General features: G+C 39.9%; 2 protein-coding genes across 8 annotated transcripts in view; one reads left to right on the top strand and one right to left on the bottom strand.

The window, feature by feature from the left end:
* The window catches only part of ARNTL (aryl hydrocarbon receptor nuclear translocator like), a 46,549-nt gene extending 43,153 nt beyond the window's left edge, over window positions 1–3,396 (top strand). Inside the window, exons 18-19 of the mRNA XM_033152165.1 lie at window positions 2,078–2,180; window positions 3,050–3,396. Coding sequence (XP_033008056.1) covers window positions 2,078–2,180; window positions 3,050–3,210 — 264 coding nt within the window. The 3' untranslated portion in view covers window positions 3,211–3,396. The remainder of the gene's footprint in view (window positions 1–2,077; window positions 2,181–3,049) is intronic.
* Window positions 3,397–4,909: 1,513 nt separating this feature from the next.
* The window catches only part of BTBD10 (BTB domain containing 10), a 30,986-nt gene continuing 11,300 nt past the window's right edge, over window positions 4,910–24,595 (bottom strand). For 3 of the 7 annotated variants that reach the window (XM_033152098.1, XM_033152116.1, XM_033152108.1), the window contains exons 3-10: window positions 23,452–23,595; window positions 15,125–15,315; window positions 13,036–13,318; window positions 11,005–11,107; window positions 9,136–9,256; window positions 8,475–8,672; window positions 6,627–6,737; window positions 4,910–6,059 (exon numbers count right to left, since the gene is read on the bottom strand). In XM_033152098.1, coding sequence (XP_033007989.1) covers window positions 5,749–6,059; window positions 6,627–6,737; window positions 8,475–8,672; window positions 9,136–9,256; window positions 11,005–11,107; window positions 13,036–13,318; window positions 15,125–15,315; window positions 23,452–23,595 — 1,462 coding nt within the window. In that variant the 3' untranslated portion in view covers window positions 4,910–5,748. Of the gene's footprint in view, window positions 6,060–6,626; window positions 6,738–8,474; window positions 8,673–9,135; window positions 9,257–11,004; window positions 11,108–13,035; window positions 13,319–15,124; window positions 15,316–15,836; window positions 15,971–23,059; window positions 23,392–23,451; window positions 23,596–24,595 lie in introns of those variants that run through there. The other 4 variants (XM_033152134.1, XM_033152143.1, XM_033152125.1 and 1 more) reach the window with 3 other exon arrangements.

Raw genomic sequence — 24,595 nt, 5'->3', positions numbered from 1 at the left:
CTGGGTGACCTTGGGCTAGTCACACTTCTCTGAAGTCTCTCAGCCCCACTCACCTCACAGAGTGTTTGTTGTGGGGGAGGAAGGGAAAGGAGATTGTTAGCTGCTTTGAGACTCCTTAGGGTAGTGATAAAGCGGGATATCAAATCCAAACTCCTTCTCCTCCTCCTTCTCCTCCTTCCCATGACCCTCCTGATTTGCACACCTCATCCCTTCTTCCCTGTGAAGCAGATTTTGATAATGCTGCACACAGATCCACCTAAGACAGCAAGCCTTTCAGACATTCTTACTGATGGGATGACTCCTTTTTGAAATGTGCTTCTGCCATCTCCTGGTAAACATTTAGTACTGGCATGATCTTCCCAGATGGGTTTTGTTTAGATTTTAGGTTCCCTCCTCTCCTCCCTTGCCCTCATTTCAAAAGAGCAGAGTAGGTGCTGAAAGTTTCCTAAGCGACATTTCAATTGAACTTTGTTTGTATATGAAATGTTAGTAAAACATGCCAGTAATAGTTAATTAGGCTCCCACAGCAAAAAATTCTGTGGGTGCCCATGCCCCTAGGGCCCCCTGGAGATGGCACCAATGCCTGCATAAGAGTGCAAGAGAATAAAACTTATTTTAGACAGGGACCGAGTCTTTTTTTAAGTTTGCAACCCCAAAATAGGTATGTGACTGCAAACCAGGTGACAAACCACATTAGGAAGCTGTCTTTCTACCAAGTTAGACCAATGGCCCACCTAGCTCAGCATTCCCTACACCAGAGCTTTCCAAACTGTGTGTCGTGACACATGAGTGTGTCGACTGCAGCGCGTAGGTGTGTTGTGCGAATGCTCCCCACACTCCTCCAGGGGCTGTAAAGGGGTTAGTTTAACCTCCGGTTTGCTAGTGAAACTGAATTACTGTGTCACAAAATGATGCGTATCTAAAAAGTGTGTCACCAACATGACAAGTCTGGAAAGCTCTGCTGTACACTCACTGGCAGTGGCTATCTCCAAGTCCTGCCTGGAGATGCCAAGGATTGAACCCAGGGCCTTTGGAATGCAAGGCAGGGACTTCCCAGGTCATTTTACTGCCAGAAATAAAAATGTTATTGCCTGTAACTCCATGTTTTTAATTAGAGTGCTAGAAAAATAATTTGGCTATTCTGAGATGTATTGATCTATTATTGGTTCACTTGCAGCACATTTAAATGATTCAGATGACAGTATAGCTTGACTAGCAGAGCTATTAAAATAAGCACTAAAATAAGCTTTCAACATATGTTGACTCACCTTTCATTTCCGCAGCCTAGCAGGTTTCAGTGGGAAGAAAACCCCCATGTGATGACTTGTTACATTGTGAATGGGTTGTTGCTAGGCCCAAAGGGAAATTCTTGCTGAGTCATAATGTAAATTTGAAGTTAATAATATCCTCCAAAAGTTGATGAATGGTTCCCTCTGCTTCAAATTCAGGTGTTATAGTCACCAAGTTCCTAAGATTCACCATAGCATGATACCATAATGCAGGGGTCAGCAAACTTTTTCAGCCATGGGCCGGTCCACCGTCCCTCAGGCCTTGTGGGGGGCCAGACTATATTTTTTTTGGGGGGGGGGGAACTCAGAGATGCATTTAAAATAAAAGCACACATTCTACTCATGTAGAAACACCAGACAGGCCCCACAAATAACCCAGAGATGCATTTTAAATAAAAGGACACATTCTACTCATGTAAAGTACGCTGATTCCCTGACCATCCGCGGGCTGCATTTAGAAGGCGATTGGGTCGCACCCGGGCCTTAGTTTGGGGACCCCTGCCATAATGCGTAGAAATCAGGAGAAATTATGAAAAGTTTTTTTTTAATGTATTGTTTTTTTGAAAATTTGGCTTGTTTATTGTTAACTTGCTTAACTTTCATTAGTATTTTGTAAATCACTCTGGGATCATGAGCCAGGTGAAGGGCAACTTAATGGTTGAATAAACTTAAGCTCTGTAAATGTTAACAGTTTGTAACAGGATCATGTGTGCAAAATATGCTACGATCAGAGCACTCAGATCATGCTAGAGACTAAAGACTGTTATGTTTTATCTATTTCTCTTTAGATTTTGAATGGTGGAACTCCAGACATTCCTCCTGCCAGTTTACTATCTAACCAGATCCAAGACAATCCAGGCTACCCGTATTCTGACAATTCTTCCATTCTTGGTAAGTATATAACCATGTAAGACAAGCTAAGACAAAGAAAAGAAGGACTGGAGAATTGAACTACTCACTCCCAGTCACTATGTAGTAAAAATATTGGTGAATTATCTTGAGTGCAAACTTCTCTTGATGGAATCCCGGGAAAACTTCAGGGTCACCAGCCTGATGTCACTGATGCAGGAAACATTCACTCCAGATGAGTTCCAACAAATAGTATTTAACCCTCTGCTTCTTCTCTTACAAAGTATTCAACAACTTTTCTAGAGCACCGATTCATTTGTATGTTTGTATGCATCAGATTATTTTTGTTGTAAAAAAAACTAGGAATATTTAATCTCTAAAATTTGAAATGTTAAATGTCTTGGAACAAAGTATACAGAACAAAGGGAACAGTAATGCCTCTTTGTAGTTTGGCATTGTTTTATCTCAGCTGTTATTATTTTTATTTATTGAATTTATATACCGCCCTATACCTGGGGGTCACAAAATAAAATCAAGATATAAAACCACAAAATACCTAATAAAAACAAGCCAATACCCCCCCCCAAAAAAATAACCCACATTTTAAAAGGGCATAGGATGTAAATCGCATCAACTAAATGTCTGGTTAAAGAGGGAACATTTTTGCCTGGCGCCTAAAAGTGTATACATGAAGGCACCAGGCAAACCTCCCTGGGGAGAGCACTCCACAGATGGGACGCCACTGCAGAAAAGGCCTGTTCTTGTGTTGCCCCCCCCCCCCTGGACCTCTTGAGGAGGGGGCACACGAAGGAGGGTCTCAGAAGGTTATCTCAGGGTCTTAAGTATACTGTTTGGACAGAGTTGATCTGTTTTTCATGCTATAGCTTTCACTTTTTTCACTTTATTTCCAGGGGAAAACTCTCATATAGGGATTGACATGATGGACAACGACCAGGGATCCAGCAGCCCCAGCAATGATGAAGCAGCAATGGCTGTAATCATGAGCCTTTTGGAAGCTGACGCGGGTCTAGGGGGCCCTGTTGATTTTAGTGACTTACCATGGCCCTTGTAAATGCTACCCAATAGCTTTGAAATATGGATATATCAAAGTGCATTATTGGTGGAGTTCTCCAATCTGTGAAGCTTGTTGAATTGCTTTGATGTTTCAATTTCATAAAAAGCCATATCAAGAGAACAGTCATCCTTCTCCCATGTGTAATTTCAGACCACCAAGTGGAGATCAACCTGCTAGTGTTCCTCCTGTGTCAGGGGTCAGCAACCTTTTTCAGCTGTGGGCCGGTCTACCGTCCCTCAGACCATGTGGTGGGCCGGACAATACTTTTTTTGGGGGGGGGATGAATGAATTCCTATGCCCCACAAATAACCCTGAGATGCATTTTAAATAAAAGAACACATTCTACTCATGTAAAAACACGCTGATTCCCAGACCGTCCGCGGGCCGGATTGAGAAGGCAGTTGGGCCGCATCCGGCCCACGGGCCTTAGGTTGCCTATCCCTGTCCTACGTCTTTGATTTGGTTAGCTGTGTATAGCTTGCGTTAACTGTATATTTTGGATTGTTTTTGTGTTGACATTTTTTAAAAAAAGGAAAAGATCACTGTGCAAACTAAGCACTGGCATCACTGGTAGCTTTTATATGCAAATGGTCATTTCAGCTGTATGGTGTGTTTTTACACTACAAAAATGGTCCCCCATGTGGATAATGGATATTTCTTATACAAATGTATCAAAACTGTTTCTTGTAAGATCCTTTACTATAAATATTGTTGAAGTGTAATGTATTAGACAGTTAAATATTTTTAAAATAAAATGTTTTCCCTTGTTCTAAATTACATTTCTTGGGTTGAAAAAGCACTTCTGGTTGACGTGCATAATGACGACGACGAAAGAAACAGCAAATGTATTTCCGGAGCAAGGGGCCCCCTGAGCAAGTGATGGCATTACCTGAACAAGTATGCTTGTTGGACTCCGTTGAATTGCCTGGCATCGATGTGGGTCTGCAGCAATTTTTCAAACCACAGACACAACCAGGACTTCCTCCAACGTATTTCGTCAGTCAAACGCCTACAAGTTTCAGCCTAGCTTCTGAAGCATGGAAAAAGATGCGGAGCATAGGAGATATTCTGGTGACAAAAGCAGGCAGTTAAGGTTTGACTGAAGAAATACAGGCTTATGAGATGAAGTTTTGCCTAAAATCTTCATAAAGGGGAGGAAGTACAGTGTTAGGTGCTTCTAACCACCAGGTCACTTCACTTGGCTTGTTAGCTTCTACTTATTCTTGACTCTTGAGGATTTTCATCTCATGATCATAATCTAGATGTCCTCCTGCACTTTACTGCATTGCCTTCCAATACAAAGACACACATCCCATCCAGTCTACCCTCATTACAGACAATGAATAACTTCCACATACCGTTTGTTGTACTGGTCTTTTTTGATTTTACAGAGCTGCATATATAATCTGTGCTTGTGTGTCTGTACACACACACTTTTAGAAAAATAGGAAGTTGCCTTACAACAGCGTCTTTGTGTCCTCATATACTATGACTGCAACTGGGACCTAGGGTATAGGTCTCTTCCATACCATTAAAAGCTTTCCCCTAAAAAAAACCAGTCTTTTGCCAGATGTGGATTGTCAGGGCATTTTATTTTTAAAGAGAGAGGGGGAAAGGGCATTGATTTTGGCGCTAAATTCTGTTACTAGTCTAGTGTTTTACAAAAATACATAATAAATTACTTTCACAGCTAATATTAAAATAATGGAAATTTTTATTTGAATGAAAAACTCATTTACAATCAGTTAATAAATGAAGAGTGAACAATTATCATTTTCCTATTCCATAACACTTATGAAAAAACTCAGTAAATAAATATTTCTGTGAACAGATTTAAGGTAAGGCAGAATTTTAAGATAAAGCCCGTATCTTATGTTCCTGACTCTTGAACATGGCTCACATCAAACATGAAAAAACCCTTCACTGAATAAATCTGAAAAAGAAGGCTGTTGGATCTCAACCTCACAATCCAAAAGCCCCAGTGGCAAGAATTTTGTGCTCATCCATAAGAGAACAAAGTAGGCTCATCACCTCCATTCAGAACAAACTATTTACATTTAGCTGAATAGAAAGTCTCTGAAAGAAGCACTCTGTTCGACTCAACATTGTGCATCTTGACTATAAAAATGGCTTTGAGAATTCTTTTTGTCTACCATTAATAAAGTGCCACTATGAATTTTAAGTCTGCATTTTGCCCACTCGTGTACCAAAATACTGAATAAATCGTAACTTCCAATTCCTGCTGTGACAGAGCCTTAGGATGAGGACAGTCCACCATACAAATAACCAATACCACAAAACCTACTGGTAAACATATGCAGGTATGTAACTGAACCTCAGGATGTTGTTACACATGTACTCCCACAAACCATAATCAGATCCCACTTTGGTCTTTTGTAAGTCCATACTGCAATATCCTAAAACATTTTATGTTCATTACACAATGGAGAGAAGCTGGAATTGTAGTGCAGTATGAGCTCATTACAGCATCTTCATTTTTATAATAGCATGCTTTTGTTTAACCAAGAGTTCAGATCAGAGTGGCAAGTTCTGTCCCTCAGGATCCACATCACTGTTGCTGGGTTGAGGGGGGACAGGAAGAATATCCAACTCATCCACTTGGGGAGTGGGGTGCATCACCACCAGCTGGTCCTGGGGAATGTCTGCTGCAGCTGCTGCCAGGTTGGTAATAGATTTACTTTTTACACACTGGAAATCAACGTGCCGACTTTTCCCTTCTTCCTTCTCCCATGACATCCTGATGAAAGGTCTTTGGACGTAATTATAGATGACTTCTGGCCGTCCTCCAGGCCGCTTCTTAACCTTTTCCTTGTATGTGGGGTAACCTGAAATATTAAAAGACAAACAAAATTCACACACATTTCAACCAGAAGTACTTCATTTCCAGGGCATCAAAAAGAATATAACACTTTAAGACACCAGGCAGGTTAGTTTTAGGCAGTGCTCTATGTAAGGACCTCCTTCACCCTCCACTGAAGATATTATTGGCACTCTGCCTTCAAGCAATATATTTTTGTCATTTGTGTGTAGGGTCATATACTATATAACAAGCTAACAGACCACAGGTAAAACACTAACATTTCAATCTATGCTTATTTATCAAGGTAGACTTTGCACTGGTACTTATGCAGGAAGATTTACTCATGTACACAGGAATCATGAAATGGTTCATACATTCAGAATGATCAACTACATTCTTGTTCAAGGCCTCTCCCCCCCTCCCTTCTCTCTCTCTCTCTCTCTCTCTCTCTCTCTCTCTCTCTCTCTCTCTCTCAGTTTGGTTATCTGCCTTCCAGCGCTACCCTGTCTTATTCCATTTGTGTACATGCAAAAGTCCACACACACTGATCTGTTGATGATGCAGCTTAGGAAGTAATTCCAAGACTTCTTACCTTCTATACCTAATCGAATCTTCTTAAGGCCTCTTTCCTTCAGGACTGACTTGGCCACATCTCTGTTTTCAATGTACTTGAAGAATCGATACAACTTTGTACTATAAATAACTGGGGGGGAGGGAACACAATGCACCGATGAATAAAATGTTATACAGTGTTTACTCCTGGTTCAGCATTCCTGGTTCAACAGTCGATAAAGCAATGGATGCATTCTCCTCCAGTATTACAATGCTTGCAACTTTAATTGGAAGATGATTCTTTGTACCCACTTTGCCACACAAATAACAGGGGTCAAGCATTGTAAAACTGCTGGCAAGCCCTGTTCCCAGTGTCTCCAGGTACTTGGGCTACTCTTTACACCTTTGGGCAATTAACATGAAGCTCTAAAGAGGTTTTTAAGTGTGTTCTACTGAATACACTTAGAAACTCTTTGTGAGGAGGTACCCTGGTAAGACAGAAACTCTCTTGTGAGCAGCAGCTGTAAGAACATTCACTCAAACCCTTTAAAACTCCCTTCAGGCGTTCAGACTCATCATGCAAAGGTTTAAAAAGCAGTCAATGTGCCTGGGGCCTCCTTCTTGAAAGCTTTTCTATTATTTAAAAAGTGTATGTACTCTTTTCCCAGATTTGTTTTTCTTAAAAGCATATACAACATGATGGGCCAGTGAGTGCTTTTTGCTAACTGGCATAGCAAAATATTTTAATCCAATGTGAGATAATTAATAGAAATTGGAATGGGTTCTTAGCACTGCCCCCACTTCAAAATTTTGTGAATGCTCCCTTCTTCACTTCTAATTTAACTGGACTAACTAAAATTTGCTGTGATGTAGTTCACACTTTGCTGATGGGATTTATGCAAAGGCTGCATTTGGAAATAACAATAGGTCAGTAATCGTGGTTAAGCAAAATTAGGCTTTGCACAGGTTCTATGCCAGTACACACAGCTTGAATGCTGTTGTTTCACTCCTTGCTTCCTCCTACTATCAAGCCAGGTTCGAACAAAGCCCTGAACAACTTAGGTCCTGGATACCTCAGGGTTCACCTGAACCCTTATATGCAAGCTCGATCACCAAGATCATCTGTAGGAATGGCGCTGGTCATTTCCCAAGTTGATAAGGTTCACTTCATAACAGAGCTTTTAGTGTCATAAACCACTGAGCCTCTTGGGCTTGCAAATCAGAAGGTCAGTGGTTCAAATCCCCATGACGGTGTGAGCTCCTGCTGTTCTGTCCTAGCTCCTGCCAACCTAAGCAGTTCGAAAGCACACCAGTGCAAGAAGAAAAATAGGTACTGCTGAGGCGGAAAGGTAAATGGTGTTTCTGTGCACTCTAGTTTCCGTCACGGTGTTCCGTTGCACCAGAAATGGTTTAGTCATGCTGGCCACATGCCCTGGAAAGCTGTCTGTAGACAAATGCTGACTTCCTTGGCCTGAAAGCAAGATGAGCACTGCAACCCCAGTTGCCTTTGACTGGACTTAACTGTCCAGGGGTCCTTTACCTTTTCCTTTATTGTGGAATACTCTTGCCAATAGGCGCCTTCAGTGTCAACTTTTAGAAACCCGCTGAAAACTTTTCTTATCCACTAGGCCTATGTAGTCAATTAAGTACGTTCTGTATAGATAAATAAATTCCCCACACTGAACAAGAACCTTAACTGTATTGCAATGTGCACCTAATTCATAAATGCCACTACCTAAAGATATTTTTTCTTAGAGATCAGCATCAGGTGTTTTTAAGTGATGTTTGTATTGTTTGTTTAATGACAAATTATCTGAGGATATGTGCTTGTATTATTGGACAAATACCCCAGAGCCAAAGTTACTTTCAAAAAACCTCAGTGACTTACTTTGTGAGTATTCTTCCCCCATCTGTGGAGGGTATTCTTCATCCCAATCGACCACATCATCGTCAGTGAGCACAACAATGTGGCACTCTCTTTCCCCACTTTGAGCACTGGCTACCATCAGTGGCAGTATCATTTCTTCAAGGTAAAATTCAAACTGTTTCCGAGCGCCGTCATTTGATAATTCATGCATAAGAGCACCTGAAATCAAGAGCACCAAATCAATATTATTGAACACTTATTTAAGAAAGACACTTTAGTCAGTACACTAAATACACTTTAGACACTAAATACACTTTAGTCAGTAGAGTTTTCAAAACCAAAAAAAGGGGAAAGCTTCTACTGTCGTTTCCCTGACTAGGGAAACTGAACAATATGGTTTTTTTTGTGGTAGGGAAAGAATTTGTTGGGAATGCTTCAGATAACAGGCTATGTTGGTTTAAAGATTCATTTCTCCATTGAACCTCTCCTATGTATTTCCATGATGTTATCTAGAAGAAAATAATGCCATGATACATATGGAGAGCCATCTGGAAATGAGAGGTTCTTTTAAAGGAGATGGCTGTATTGCTGCATAAATATTATTCCAGGAAAGTATTTTGCAGTTAGAACAAGATAACTTGAAAACACATACATATAAATCCAGTTTCAACTGTGTACTTACTGAGGTCTCTACATTTGATAGTGCTATAATCAAAAGAAATACAGAGATAGTCACAAGCTTCTCTAAGTTCAGGAATAGATATTCCATCTGGACAACGGATCACCCCAGTCTTGTAGTAATCCTTAGAAAAAGAAAAAGGAAAATTATACTACCATGGAACACTGGAAAGGAGCATCTAATTCCTTACTGAAAAGTTTTTCACTTCTCCAAAAATTCTGTTTTGCCATCTGAAGACAAAATTAGCTGACTATTATGCCTTTACATGGTAACAGAGCAGAAAATAGAGCTAATGCAGAAAGTTGCAGCATACCTTCTGTCAGGTGTGGCATGAAAGGAACATAGAAGGCTGGAGCTGCAATGACTGCACTGGATGCCAATTAGCTTCTGGGTACAACCCAAATGGCCTGCATTATTATGATCTGTGGATCACAGGGGACGCCTGCCTGTCCTACAACATTGGCCAAAGATTTTAGCTTCCTCTTGTCATGAGGAACGTATAGTTATCAGAGTAAAAACCTAAACAAGTTGCAGGATTCCCAAAAAAATAGACCAGAGGCAATTGTATTTCATCCAGCAGAGCTTTACTGCTACTGAAGGCAAATGAGCATAATGGTCACAAATCCAATACATTCAGGATTGGCAGTGTCCATAAGAAATCGAGTTGCAGCAGACCTAACTTAAACTTACAATAACTTATAATAAAACTAAACCTTAACACTAAGCATATTATATACAGAACACCACACCAGAACAAAAAGAGAGATAGAAAATAGTGAAACCCAGGCTCCTTCTGGCCTTACTATTATAGTCAGCATGACCTTGACAGAAGAGATAACAGTACCAGTTTAAGTCAGCTGTACTCAGCTTCTCTGAAGGAATAACCCGAACATCATGAACCTTCTGCTTGTTTCTTTCACACAGAGAAGCTTCCAGAACCCTCTTGAATTAATTAGACTAGGAAAGATCTCTACACATCAGATTAATACTTTCTGCACTAAGAAATGCAAACTGACACCTCTTTCTATCTTTTCCTATCGGATTCACCCTCCCACTTAGCCATCCACAAACAACTCTGTGTTTGGGGGGATCCTGATGTTCCTTGGAAGATTACTGGAGATTCTTCAATGAGAAGATCAGTAATATTGAACAGTATTTCTTGAAAGACAGCTTGCCTATTCCCCCACAATGTTTCACCACAGTGGTGCTGGCTGTGTTCTATAACTCAGCTTACAGAGCTCACGTGACACTCCATAGGAATGGGCAACACCTCAAGCAAACCAAGTGTGCACTCAAAAACACTCTGAAATACCCAGCAGTTTCATGGAAAGAGCTCTGTGAACAAGGAAAGATGGAAATCACTGGTCTAGAGTCAAACACTGCAGAAATTAATGTCTGCCACTAGAACGGTTCTCACAGTACTTTGCTGAAATAAGTTATCTCAACTGCCATACTGTGATACAAAAGGTCCATAATAATAAGCTTTTATATAGAACCTCTATATCAGTGGAGACAATAAAATATCTAAAAACAGATACCACCTTTTATATCCCTCAATTTCAGTTGAAGCCTTTTGATTACACAGCTGGAAACAAAACAGCATTGTAAAGGATTTTCATATTACATTTATTCTTTCAAACAATGTCATTCAATATATGTGACAATGAAAGAGAGAGATGCCACGCACAATGGAACAGCAATGCCCTGCAGGAATCCTTAGTCACCCCTCAATCACAACCCGCACAGGCCCTGGATATAATAGGATGAATGTTCAGGTGTTCTTTTTCAAGTCTACAAAACCATTTAAAAAATCTGTACCTCTTGTACATAAACTTATGAATGTGAAAAGAGCAGCAAGTAATGTAATCTCACCAGAATAGCACGAAACACAGTAGAGCCAATTCCCTCGGCCACTTCATACTCTCCTTTCTCATTGGGACGTGTGAAATTATGTTCTCTTCCTGATCCAAACATCCTAGATATACATATAAAAGGTTTGCTTAGAAGTCATTTCAGATATACAACGTTCATTAGTGTTCAAATTAGCAAGGTGAAACTGCAGAAAGAATAGTAGCAAATTAAGAGCTACAGAAAACAATAACTCTTGCATCTTCCCTAAGATAATGTTTGTGTGACTTGTTACCCGGTACTTCAAATAAAATATGAACACATAAAATACAAAAAGACTATTCAGGAGAGTGAACTAACCAATATTAATTACTGTATTTTTCCTTGTATAAGATGCCCCCATGTATAAGATGACCCCTATTCTTTTAAACCCAAAATTAAGAAATTAAGTTGTTTAGCTTTTTAGGGGGGTGGGGGAGGTCACTTCCGCCAATTGCTCACCCACCTGCCCGCCACTCCCAATTGCACACCTCACCGCAGCCAATTGTCTGCCCGCTCGCTGCCACCAACAGCCCTCCTGCCCACTTGCCGCAGCCAATCGCCAGGCCTTGCCGCAGCCACCAATCACCCACCCAATCACCACTGCCAATCTCCTGCTTGCTGCTGCCATTAATCACACGTCCCCCCTCTGCATTCACTATCCGTGTATAAGATGACACCCAATTTTGCCTAAAATTTTTTTTAGCAAAAAGCATTGTCTTAGGAAATCGGCCCTGAGTGCTCACTAGAAGGACAGATCCTGAAGTTGAGGCTCCAGTACTTTGGCCACCTCATGAGAAGAGAAGACTCCCTGGAAAAGACCCTGATGTTGGGAAAGATGGAGGGCACAAGGAGAAGGGGACGACAAAGGATGAGATGGTTGGACAGTATTCTCGAAGCTACTAACATGAGTTTGGCCAAATTGCGGGAGGCAGTGAATGATAGGCGTGCCTGGCGTGCTCTGGTCCATGGGGTCACGAAGAGTCGGACACGACTGAACGACTGAACAACAACAACAATTGTCTTATACATGGAAAAATATGGTAATATGGGTTTAGTTCACTCTCCTGCATAGTCTTGTCATTTTGATCTACAACATGTCTTTTAATCCATAAGTAGCAGGGACGAATACAAGCTTTCAAGTAAAATGTCAGCTAAAAATGGAGAATGATCAATCCATAAAAGGTTTATTACTTCCTTTGCTGAATTTGATGACAGCCAACTCTACTCAGCACGGCCATTAAAAGTTACCTTACTAGTCTGTAGAACAGCACACCTCAATATGTCCCCAGTACTATACACTATCTAAAAATGAATCTGGTAATTCACTGCAGAACAATACCACCACGAGTCATCTCCCATGAGGAAATTCATTAGGAGGTAATTAACTACTGTAGAGAAAGTCATGTAAGATATATTCCTCTCCAACTGAATTGCACCATGGACAGGTTTACCCAAGGATAAAAACACCCAATAGCTAAGTTGAATTTCATGAGAGAAAAGGTACCAACTCTAAAAGAGGCTAATTTCACCTGAAATGTTGCTCAAAAATATTTAATCAAGACAGCTGTAAAACTGAAGCATAAAAAATTGAATAAATTGAACAATTTATTTCATGATAAAAATATTTAAATGAGTCCTATGAAATATGCTACAATTTGGAATTCTTAATAATCTTTTAGCTTTAAGAATATCATATTTTTATTACAGTGCCTTGATATTTATAAATAAAACCTTTAAAAAACAATGTTACTGCCCTCCAACATCAAAATAATTACTGTTTTTTATGGGGAAAGTAAATAAAACAACCCAAATCTGTACTTTGTGTACATTTAATTTTAGTTTTCATTCATTCTGTTGTTTTTTCCTGTTCTTTTGTGTTACCAAAGTGTACATCCTTGTTTAAATAAATAAAAATGTTTAAACAAAGAAAAATATTGAACAAGCCAAACATTTGTTCTGAGCAGCAATTCAGGGAGTACAGTTTATGTGTATGCAGTAAAAAGAAATGCTGACCTGCCCAACATTGTATTTGGCTGTGCGGTAAAAACAGAAGGATCTACAACAAATCGAGTGTTGTCCACAATGAGCGTTACTCTCTCAGAAGTCCTTATGTTCCGAGCTCCCTCTTTTGCATTCTCGTATACAAAAACCATTTCACCAGCATTCTTGCAATTTCCGTCTGAACTTGACTGGCTGCTGTTTCTACTGTTCCCAATACTACTGCTGGAACCATTTGGAGAGGTTTTCTGAAGTCGAGGGCTGCTTGGACGAGATGAGCTATGATCTTTCTCACGTTCTGCAAAATATATATATATATTTAAAATATTGTAAATGGTGTTGCACTGTCCAAATATTCTACACTATCAGAATGTACATTCTCACAGGGGGCAGCTACCACTGTGACCCAACAAGCAGAGCTGCCACTGCACTGATTAAACCACATGGATCTTAGACATTAGGTACAGTGGCAGCAGGGTGTGAACTTGTGGTGTAAAGGACGACAAAGGGGGAAGGTCTCCTAACCTTCGCTCTGCTTATCGTTACATGGGTGACAGCTGCACAGAAAGGAATCTCATTGTTCTGAGCAGCAGCGGAAAGGTTCTCTGTGCACTTGTCCATGGACATAGGAAGAGAAGATTAGCAGTCATCATCGCTGCCAGAGTATAGGAACTCCTGAGGTTAAGAGTGGAAGTGGGTGATCTGTTTCCCTTCCCAAAGACTGCTGGGACAGAACACTTGGGGAGGGGACAAGTTGTATGAATGGAGAGGTATTCCACACACACAACTTTTTCTGAAACAAGCTTCAGTTATCTCTAGTCCTAGGTATGTGCAAACCTATACATACAGGGGAGGAAGGAATAGTCACATCTTACATTCAAAACTTGGGATAATCAACCATAGTTTGCTGTTGGCTTATGAATCCTAACTTGGTAGGGAACAAGCTAAGATCTCAGGTTCAGACACTGTGATAAGTTTCCCGGTTCATTTCTTTTTGTGCCAGGGAAGGAAAGAGGTGAGAAGAGACTGGGCTGTGCACATCAGCATGCTGCATGCTCATGGTAAACCACAACAGACCAGAAAACCTGGTTCACTGTGATAGGCAAATAAGATCACCTCCCTTTACAAAAGTGCAAATCAAAAGTATGTTCACTTAAAAAGTGCAAAGGGTGTGCAGTACTTGAGGTGGGTATGTTTAGCCTGAATAAGGGGAGACTGAGGAGGTAGCATAGCCATCTTCAAGTATCTTAAGGGCTGCCACATGGAAGAGGGAACATGCTTGTTTTCTCTCGCTCTGGAGGGTAGGACTCAAACCAATCACTTCAGGTTACAAGAAAGGAGATTCCAACTAAACATCAGAAAAAACTTCTGACAGTAAGAAGTGTTCAACAGTGGAACAGACTCCCTCGGAAGGTGGTGGACTCTCCTTCATTGGAGGTTTTAAAACAAAGGTTAGATGGCTATCTGATGTGGATATTTTGGTTGAGATTCCTGCATTGCAGGAAGTTGGACTAGATGATCCTCAAGATCGCTTCCAACTCTACAATGGTTGATTACTATCCCCTGATAATTCTTTTTCTTCTTCTTTGTATAACACCCTACACCCACAGGTCTCAGGGCGGTTCACAATATAAAACAACTGTTACTAAATCTATTTAATTGTTTTAGTGCTTTCCATTATCATATCATTCAATGAAGGCAATGACAGTATAACCTAATTGGGGTTGGGATTTCACATACTTTTGATCCAAGTGTTGCATATGAACACAGAACAAATTAGTGAGGATGTTTTTCATATATGAAGCTTAAATAAATAGCCTCTGGGCCTCTGTTGCGCTATTTATGTTCACAGCTAACTACTGGTGTGGAAATAAAGTGGAGGATGGACTTCTGTAATGCCAATGAACATACTGGCCAATGCAGTTTTTACATTTGCATCACATGTGTGAAATAACCCTAGGTTTAACCTCAGTTAAGAAGACAAACACATATGTCTTCAGGAAATGTAAGGATCCACTCATACATAATGCAATGTCAAGATTTATATTGTTACTAAAAAGTACACTTAAAAAAAGACTTAAGGTGCAGTTCTCTCCTTACATACCGCCTTGATGCTGTCTTGTTGGTGAAGTCACATTTCTGATACACGGGGTGAGCTGAGACTCGAGCCTTTCATGGGAGGAGTCACGTGATCTATCACTTGATCTACGTCGGTCTCGTGACCTTTCATGCCCACCACTAGCACCCTGGAGACTCATTTTGCTACAATCTCCTTTAGCAACACGAGAAGAAGAACTAGAAAGACAAATGTTTATGTTTAGTTTACAGTTGTCATATTAAGATTTACAAAGCAATCTATACTATACACTGGAATATCAATAATTAACAAGTCTATTTCCAATCTTTCATTAGCTGAAATTATTTCCTAACCTCAGTGGCATCCTAACATCAAGTTCTATTTCTGAAAAAATTAGGAAGTCCACCCTGGCAGAATCATTATGTTGCTCACCTCTTTATTACAGTTTGCAATACCCTGTCTATAGAAGATCCTATGGACCATTCATTGGAGCACACTGAAAAGTATATTCACAATGTGCAATATACTAAGAATATGTAAAATGCCTTTGAAACAAAATGTGAATTTAAGATACTGACACAGAAGTAAAACAAAATTGAGATAAATATTATTCGAATTATTCCTATTTTAAAAAACCCTCAAACTTTTTGAAATAGTTTGACAGAAAGGATACCGCAACATTAATATTTATAATTAGTACAATTAATAAGTTTTAAAGGTCAGCTGAAAAATTAATTACAAGGGGAACCAGAGAAATGCCACATCTGCACTCTAGTTCCACAACCTCTTCTACATGCAAGTGGGGAAGGAAGTCTATGTGACTCCCAAGACACATACTTGTGCCACAGCCCTTGGCTCCATTCTCCCTTGAAGCAATTGTGACATCAGCAGCAGATCAAACAATCTCTCCCTGGTTATTTGCATGCTTGGAGCCTTGGACCATTTCCAAAAGCTTCAAAGCAGGTACCACTAATTTGTAGATATTCACACAGCTAATATAGCTCCTTCCTTTTTGCAGAAGAGGTGTCTTACCTTTAAAGAAAATTAACAGTGATTTGACATCATACACACTGATTGACCCTAGCCTCTTCTCTAAAATCTGAGCAGTCAAATTTAAAAACCACCAATCCAGTCTACTTCTAATGCAGAATTGCTTTTTAATAGAATGCATATTAAATTGGATGAACAATAGCGCTGTAGGCAAATGTAGTCAAGCTTGTTCAAAACAGGACAGAAACTGTCCTGGTGCAAAGTCTGCTTGTAAGAATGAAACACTGTACATAATCTTATTTGTAATATAATGCAATTTAGTGGTCAGATTTGCAATAAATTCCTCTCTCTTAAGAAATGTGAAACCTGTTTTAAATCTATTTAAATCAGCTTTTTGTTGCCATTTTAAATAGATATAATTGCCTTGATTTATCATTATCCCCCTCCCCAAATAAGATCACAAGAAGAGCCAAGCAGACCAAAGGTCTCCTCAATTCAACAGTCCCATGGTGTCACCAAATGCCTACAGAAGCCCACAAGTAGGAGAAAAGGTCAATATAAATGGTCTTGATTTTTATATACAAGTTATCAACAGGAGAGCAACAGGTGGCTAACTGACCGTTTCAACTGTCCCATTATATTGCCTCAAAACATGTGTACCTCTGGGAGCAAGGTCCTGTCTTTATACAGGCAGAAGAGGACTGAAAACTGGTTGGTGAAGTTCATTTACATTCTGTCCCATAGCACTGGATCAGAAAAGAGGCCTGATATGATGGGGGATTCCACCCCAATTAAAAATGACTGGGTGGAGGGAGAGATGTGTGTGGAGGAAATGATGATGTGGTTAAAATGTGCCTGAACTTCAATGTAAGCCACTCACACAAATACTGTATATACTTGAGTATAAGCCTAGTTTTTCAGCACATTTTTTGTGCTGAAAAAGCTGCCCTCGGTTTATACTTGAGTGAGGCGGGCGGTGGGGGCAGCGAGAAAGAAGCCCTTTCTCTCTGCTCGTGCCGCCACCCGCTCTCCCCAGTTAACCATTCCTTAAGAAGCGTACAAGAACAGCGGTTCTTTACTCTCCCCAGGCAGCTTGTTCCATTCCTGAACTGCTCGCATAAATGCAAACTTGGCAAAGGAGGAAGAGGAAGGAGCAGCCCAAAGGGCTGCTTTCTGGCTGCTCGTTCCTCCTTCTCCTCCACAGCGGCAAAGGTGAACCGGCTTATACTCGAGTCAATAAGCTTTCCCGGGTTTTTGTGGGAAAATTAGGTGCCTCGGTTTATATTCGCGTCGGCTTATACTCGGGTATATGCGGTAGCTTCCTTTGCCTCACATAGATTGCTGCATGGATGAAACAGGTCTAAGATTAAATGTGACAAGCAAAAAGTATTTGCGTTCCACAGAATTATGTCTTCATCTATCAAGGATGAACTGCAGTGTCAGAAAGTCCAGCCTCTAAGACTAGATCCTCCACACACTGGCTGACGGAAACCAGACAACGAGCAGATTACCCACTAAGGAGGTATACTACCCCACATATCCAAAAGACCTAAGAAATCAGCCCATATAGTACAACAAAAGACTAAGAGGAATTAGCTAACCTGATGAGGGAGAAATTTCTTATCATCTCAGATCTCAAGCATGAAGCAAAGCCTATATATTTATTAGTTGCATGTTATGACTAACACATCGCAAACCCTCTCTCTAACTGTGATGGTCCTTTATGCCAAAAAGGAAAGGGAGACACGCCTTCAAGATCTTAGGTGGGAGAAAACCCCTTCTTGACTTCAGCAGAACATAACTAACAAATGGCATCAAAGGGACACTTTTCATATTACAGGAAAGACAAGCTCCCACGTTACCACAATATTTCAACTAGGTTATTTCTGGAATGTTTTACATGTTTGCACACTGGAAGAAACAAAAGGAACCATGGCGCTCATATGACAGCATCCTCACCGCTCCCTTTACCATTGCCAATAAGAAGACACATCAGCAAGCTGGAGAAATACAAGAACCCTCCTGTTCCATAAAGTGTGAAGCAGGCCTCAGAGTGACAGACAGCTCACACAAAACCACCACAGGATGAATGCACCTTATGCCCAGTTGAAAACACAGGAGGGAGAAACACCCCCCCCCTATGCATATTGAAAAACCTCTCAAAACTTCTGCAAGATATGAGGGGAGAGAAAGAGCAGTTACCTAGATCATTCAAGTGTGTGCCCAAAGTAGTTTACTGATGGAGAAAAAAGCTGGCACTACACTGTGCTGTATTTATTATTACTGTCCATCCCTTCACTGCATGCTAAGCTGCTTTTCTGAAAGTCATTTTCCAAATCTATAAGCAGCTTAAGATAAAGAGTGAAAATTAGTGAAAGATAGAGATCTCCAACTCTAGAATGGGAAATAAGAAAGCAGGAAACACAACGCAACGTGACACATACGTTAGCTAAAGGAAGTAAAATTTCATAAAAGTCTAAGTCATAATTTTGCATCTACAATTAGACTTAAGTTTTTGTTTTGTCCCCTAAAGGTCTGTCCTGCCCCAGAGAAAGTCTACACAACCCACAGAATAAAATACTATTCTCTTTGGCTGTTTTCAAAAACAAGCCAAGCTCATGCATATTAAAACCTGGAAATTATCTACTGTAAACAGGTGCAACAGGAAGTATTGCAGATGACTCACAATAATCCACTTCCTTAGGCAGCCTGAAACTCTAGAATAGAGAGAATTTTATTCTGAGCCACAGTAAAAAAAAAGATTTTAAAATCCCTAAACTCTTTGTCAAGCTACTGAGACATGTATTTTGAGGAGGAAAATCTAAACTAATTTTAAAACATATTTTACTCCCATTTTATATTACTAATATTCTCTATTTCCTCTACAAAGAATATAAGCATATGTTTCCAGATGAAAATCACAGCAAACATTTGTTTCAGAAATTTATACTCAAAAAAATATAGGCAAACAACAATGAAACAATAGCATAAATTGAAGTTTAAATCAAAGAAGTTTGTATGCACTGAGAGTTGGCAGCAAGGACTAAGAGAGTATTGAGGATGAGCAGAAACTTGCCACTTCAAAGGCTATCCCTGTGTGCCAAAGGAGGAACCATTCTGAGACTTCAAGTGAAACTCATGCAGTGCTGTGCAGAGATAAGGGAGCCCCCCCCCCTCGCATACTTTCTACTCCTTAAAACTTTTTCCTGTGGACCAGAGACCCACAAGAAATCATGGGATGTGGGACAGGGTGCTGCAATTCTGTAAAACTGCATGGAGACAGCTCTCAGGCAAGCTGCTTTCACCCAATTTTCCACACTTGTCCCTTGCCAGTGCAATTCCCTCGGTGCAGGCCTTGGGGCACAGCAGTGGACAGGAAATCACAGGGAATTCCCCCTACATGAGCTCGCCTGCACTTGCACAGTACTGGATGCCATCAATGATTTCTCATTTCTAAAGCTCAACACAATGAGGTTTTCTGAGTGCTTGCAGCTATGTTTCCATGGAGCAGCCTGTGAATACTGGTCACATCCTGAGGAAGTTCTAGACTTGAATGCACTGCTTTATACAATGCGCAACTCTGTACTTACTTACTTACTAGATACGTGCAAGTGGAGTGGAAATTTTCCACTACTTTTTTTCTATGGAAAATGTTTAATTTAATGAAACAATGCATTTCTAAAAATTAATCAGTGACAAATCAAATTGGACAAACTGGAATGAACACGGAATCATTAAAATCTAAAATCTAAATTGTACTTAGCTAAACTGGAATGAACACGGAATCATTAAAATCTAAATTGTACAGTGGTGCCCCGCTAGACGAATGCCTCGCTAGACGAAAGGCATTCGCTAGCGAAAGGCTGTCTCGCAAGACAAATTTTCCTATGGGCTTGCCTCACAAGACAAATTTTTTTCCCGTCAAACCGCTATGCTCCTGTTGGTGCTTCGCAAGACGAAAAATTTGCTATACGACAGCACTCGCAGAACGAATTATTTTCGTCTTGCGAGGCACCACTGTACTTAGCTTTCCAGGTGACTACTCCTAGGAAGCTATTCAGCGATATTGAAATGATTTATTTAATATATTTATACCCCACCTTTCTCCCAAGCTGGGGTTCAAGGCAGCCTACAACATTATACACATTAATACTAAAATATAGAATACTAACAGGAAACTAGTTAAAAGCAATAATAAAATACATTGCAACGTATTTGCAACCAACAATTAAGATACAATTTGCCCTGACAGCAACCCAGTGATCAGCACTGTCTGCACCTTAGTTTCCAAAGGCCTGTCTGAAGAGGAATGTCTTAGGCTGCCATGGGAAAGATAACAAAGAGGGAGCCATTCTAAACTTAGTTTGGAATTCCACAATATAGGAGCAGCCACGGAAAAGGCTCTCTTTCATGTCACCAAAAACTGTGCTTCTGATACTGATTGGTGCATTAACAGGTCTCTGTGCCTTCATTTGTTTTCTTAACATCTAAAAAACACTGAGTACATTATTCAAGTGCCATGACTAAGAATGAAATCAAATGTTTTAAAAACATTTTAATAAAAATAAATTTCCAGGTGAAACATTGGAACTTGTTGAATGTTAACATTAAACTAGGTAAGTGCACTTACCAGTAATTGATTATTTACCCCCACATCAAATATTTCAGTTCAATTTCCTTTGGCTATTGGAAAAATGATATATTTATACATTTAAATTAATAATAGGTAGACACTGGAAAACTGGAATTGGCTTTACTCTTAGCTGTTGACATTGCAATGTCTGGTAAATTGCACAAGCAGAAAAACTTACGACAGAAAACCAAAAAAAAGTGACTTTGCTGATACAGGTTGAGCTTCCTATCATTTGTGAACACCTCACACTCAACTTCAAGACCACTGACAACTCATTACTCAAATAACAAAAACTGCTATATCAACAGATTAACTTGTATTTGAGATTTTGTATACCTCCATTTGGGTTATTCTTATTTGCTACTGTTTGCTTGTATTATGAAAAAACAGAAAAAATATTCTTTTAAAAAAATAACATGACATATTTTAGTCTTTGTTTGCTAAATATCAATTAAATTACAAGTTACTTAGAGGAGCTAGCACAGTTCTTTGTAGACTTGCACTGTAATGTAATATAAGGGATGCGGGTGGCACTGTGGTCTAAACCACTGAGCCTCTTGGGCTTGCTGATCAGAAGGTTGGCAGTTCGAATCCACACAACAGGGTGAGCTCCTGTTGCTCTGTCCTAGCTCCTGCCTACCTAGCAGTTCGAAAACACACCAGTGCAAGTAGATAATTAGGTACCACTGTGATGGGAAGGTAAACGGCATTTTTGTGCACTCTGGTTTCCATCATAGTGTTCTGTTGTGCCAGAAGCAATTTAGTCATGCTGGCCACATGACCCAGAAAGCTGTCTGTGGACAAACACCGGCTCCCTCGGCCTGAAAGCGAGATGAGCGCGGCAACCCCATATTCACCTTTGACTGGACTTAACTGTCCAGGGGTCCTTTACCTTTTACTGTAATGTAGGGGTAGGTAACCCCCCAGTTAGGGGGGCGTGACTCAGTCCCCCAAGCAGTTTTTTTGCCCTTTCCACAGCCCCAACCATTTTAGTGCAAGTAGCCAAAAGAAAAATTGGAATTGGAATAGGCACAACCCGGGGGAGGGGCTCACAGTTTCATACTGGAGATGCAAATCACCCACTTCCCAGTTAGCAGAATGATCATTTTGCTGTGTGTCTGTTGATATATGTACGGGGCGGGGGCACACCCACCACTGGCATGCAGCAATCAGATGTTGATCAATAAATGTGGCCCTCAGGCAAAAAAAAAATAGCCACAGAACTTTAACACATGTGCAGCTAGAATACAGATTACTGCCCAAACCTGGTAATTTGAAGGGGACATAAACCCTCATTTGGAAACTCAAAACATCATCACACAAAATCACCCAGGCATTCTCATGTAGTAGCTTGCAACATGAATGGATGACTCCACACTATTTGTCTTCCTACAACAGCAAACCACATAAAGCAACTGTTTGTTGCAAGTCACTTCACACAAACATATTGATGTGCACAGAGCACATACCATACATGTAACTTTAAGAAGCCTCTATATAGTAGTCTTAGATTTGAACTAATCCAAACTAGTCTTAAGAAAAACAACCCATTCATTTCTATCAGCTATTTTGTGTATGAAACCATTAACTTCCCATATTTTAAACAACTTCATAGGATGCTCTTTTCTACAAAAATAGTACACTAAAAATGCATTAAAATAAAATGATGCAATAAATGATGCAAATACAAAAAAAATTCAAGTCAACAAAAATGAAAGCAACTATTTTATCAGCCATAAGCATTTATAGTATATACAGTACAACTCTAGGAGCTGCAAAGCAACATGTTAAAACTTCATATTTAAGAAGCATGTTCAATATTCATAGTTTTTTTAAAAAAAGTGTGTAGGGACTAACAATGAGAAAACTCAGATTTTAGTGTAGTTTAAATATATATATATATGCCAACACGTTCAGACTTACTAACCAAATCTTTTTATCTTCCTGATTAAGTGATAGAGTACATTTCAAATAAATATTACACCTACAAAAACTTTTGTCTATGAATCTTTCAAACAATAATAAAAGAATATTCTGTCTTGCACTAAAAAAGCTAGTCAACCAAACTTGAAAATAGCCCCTTCTAAGAAACTGCATTTGAGTAGATCTGCAAACTTCCAACTCCTCTTAAATTAAGCTAAATAAATGCATCTTAACACCCCAACAATAACATTTCTGTTTATATTACAGTCTTTCCTTTAGACAAAAGATCATGCGCACACACATTTGCTCTTTGTCATATCAGACATTTAAAGAGATCAGACTACACAAAGGACAGTTAGTCTCCTTTGCATTCCAGCTCCTGCTAAATGCTGTTCAGATTATTAATGGTTACGCACCTGCTTTTGGCGTAGAACAAGGAAGAAACACAAAAACATGGGGAAAATATCGAGACCAAAGTACAAAGAAAATCCGCTCCCTTCCAGGCGGTAGATTTGGAAGCCAGCTCAGCATCCTCTGGCATTACTTGCTAAGTTCAGCATATTTGCTATTTCCATCCTCCTCTCAGTACTCCTCTGCACCATTAGCCTGCCTTACTTTCTAGCATCCTCTTTTTCTCTCACCCTCAAGGGTAACAATCCTGTTACAGCTATTCAGTCCATTAAGTGCTCAGAAACGCAAGCCCCCTAGATATTAATTCAATTCATTTTCTCACAGCCACTGACTCAGCCGTGCAGTGCAGTACTGACGTCTGACCTCACAGCCTCCTGTAAGCTGAATTCATGCTTACCATTTCCTCATCTCTGAGCAGCCATTGGCTAACATAGTTGATGGACAGTGTAAGGAACGCATAAGAGAAGAGCTGCTTGGTATATTGCCAAATGCCATCTGTGAAGCTATTTCTAGTCCTGCCAGCTTGTCAGATTTCAATAAACTAACAAATCAAGGGGAAAGGTTTATTGTCACACATCTTTCATGCCTGATTTTATAGTCATTCAAAGCAACACAAACTATCAAAGAGCTTCATTTGGGATCATATGGTTTTCTTGGATATTTAAAGATATTTAATAAAAGCCACCTTGTTTAGAGACATAGGAGAGAAAGGCAACAGTCAAGATAACTCAGGTTAAGAAACTGCCTGTGCAAAATAAGCAAGAGCCACTGTAACTGCTCTAACCAGAATTAGAGTTCAATGTTTCTCAGTTATACAATTACAAACCAAGATCTAGGCCACTGATTTGAGGGGACAAGACTTGCTTGTGGGCTTCCACAGACAGCTGGTTGGCCACTGAACAGAATGCTCGACTGGATGGGCCTTTGGTCTGATTCAGCAGAGCTCTTCATAACTCAAAAATGCAAGAAAATATCAAAGCAAACAAATATTTAGCTCTTTCTAACTCCAGCAAGTAGATGGAAGCCCCTCATAATAAATTATGCTCATCTGTAAAGTGTCTCATGACCCCAAATGTTAAGATTATTTTGCTTGTGAGTTGCAAAAATAATACAAGATTGATCCAGTATTTAATTCTCTAGCAAACAGCTTCCACAAATGTTCTTCTGCCATGGCATAGTCAATTTTTGCACTCTGCTTATCTGTCTGCCCTTTTCAAGACTTTTGGTGTAATCAAACAATTGTTCTCATACCCTGAGCCTAGAAGGGGAGCATGCCATAGTTTTGCAGTAGAGTACTTGCTATTTCTGATGTCTCTGTACTCAACTTTGGTAACAAATGTTTGTTTGTGCGTTCGTTTGTTTTTTGAGATCTTAAAATGCTTGAAAACAATTTTGTTGTGAGATTTTCCACAATATTCCAAAAAATAAACACAGCATAATGACCCATGTTCTCTGTTCTAAACGTTTTCTCCAAATGTACACTTTTAACACTAAAGTCATGCATTTTTGTGTTTTATATTGTAAACCGCCCTGTGATCCTT

The sequence above is a fragment of the Lacerta agilis genome, chromosome 1, assembly GCF_009819535.1.
Source record: "Lacerta agilis isolate rLacAgi1 chromosome 1, rLacAgi1.pri, whole genome shotgun sequence".
Classification (NCBI taxonomy): Eukaryota; Metazoa; Chordata; class Lepidosauria; order Squamata; family Lacertidae; genus Lacerta; species Lacerta agilis.
The sequence above is the reverse complement of the archived record's forward strand: the minus strand, read 5'-3'. Positions and strand labels throughout refer to the sequence as shown.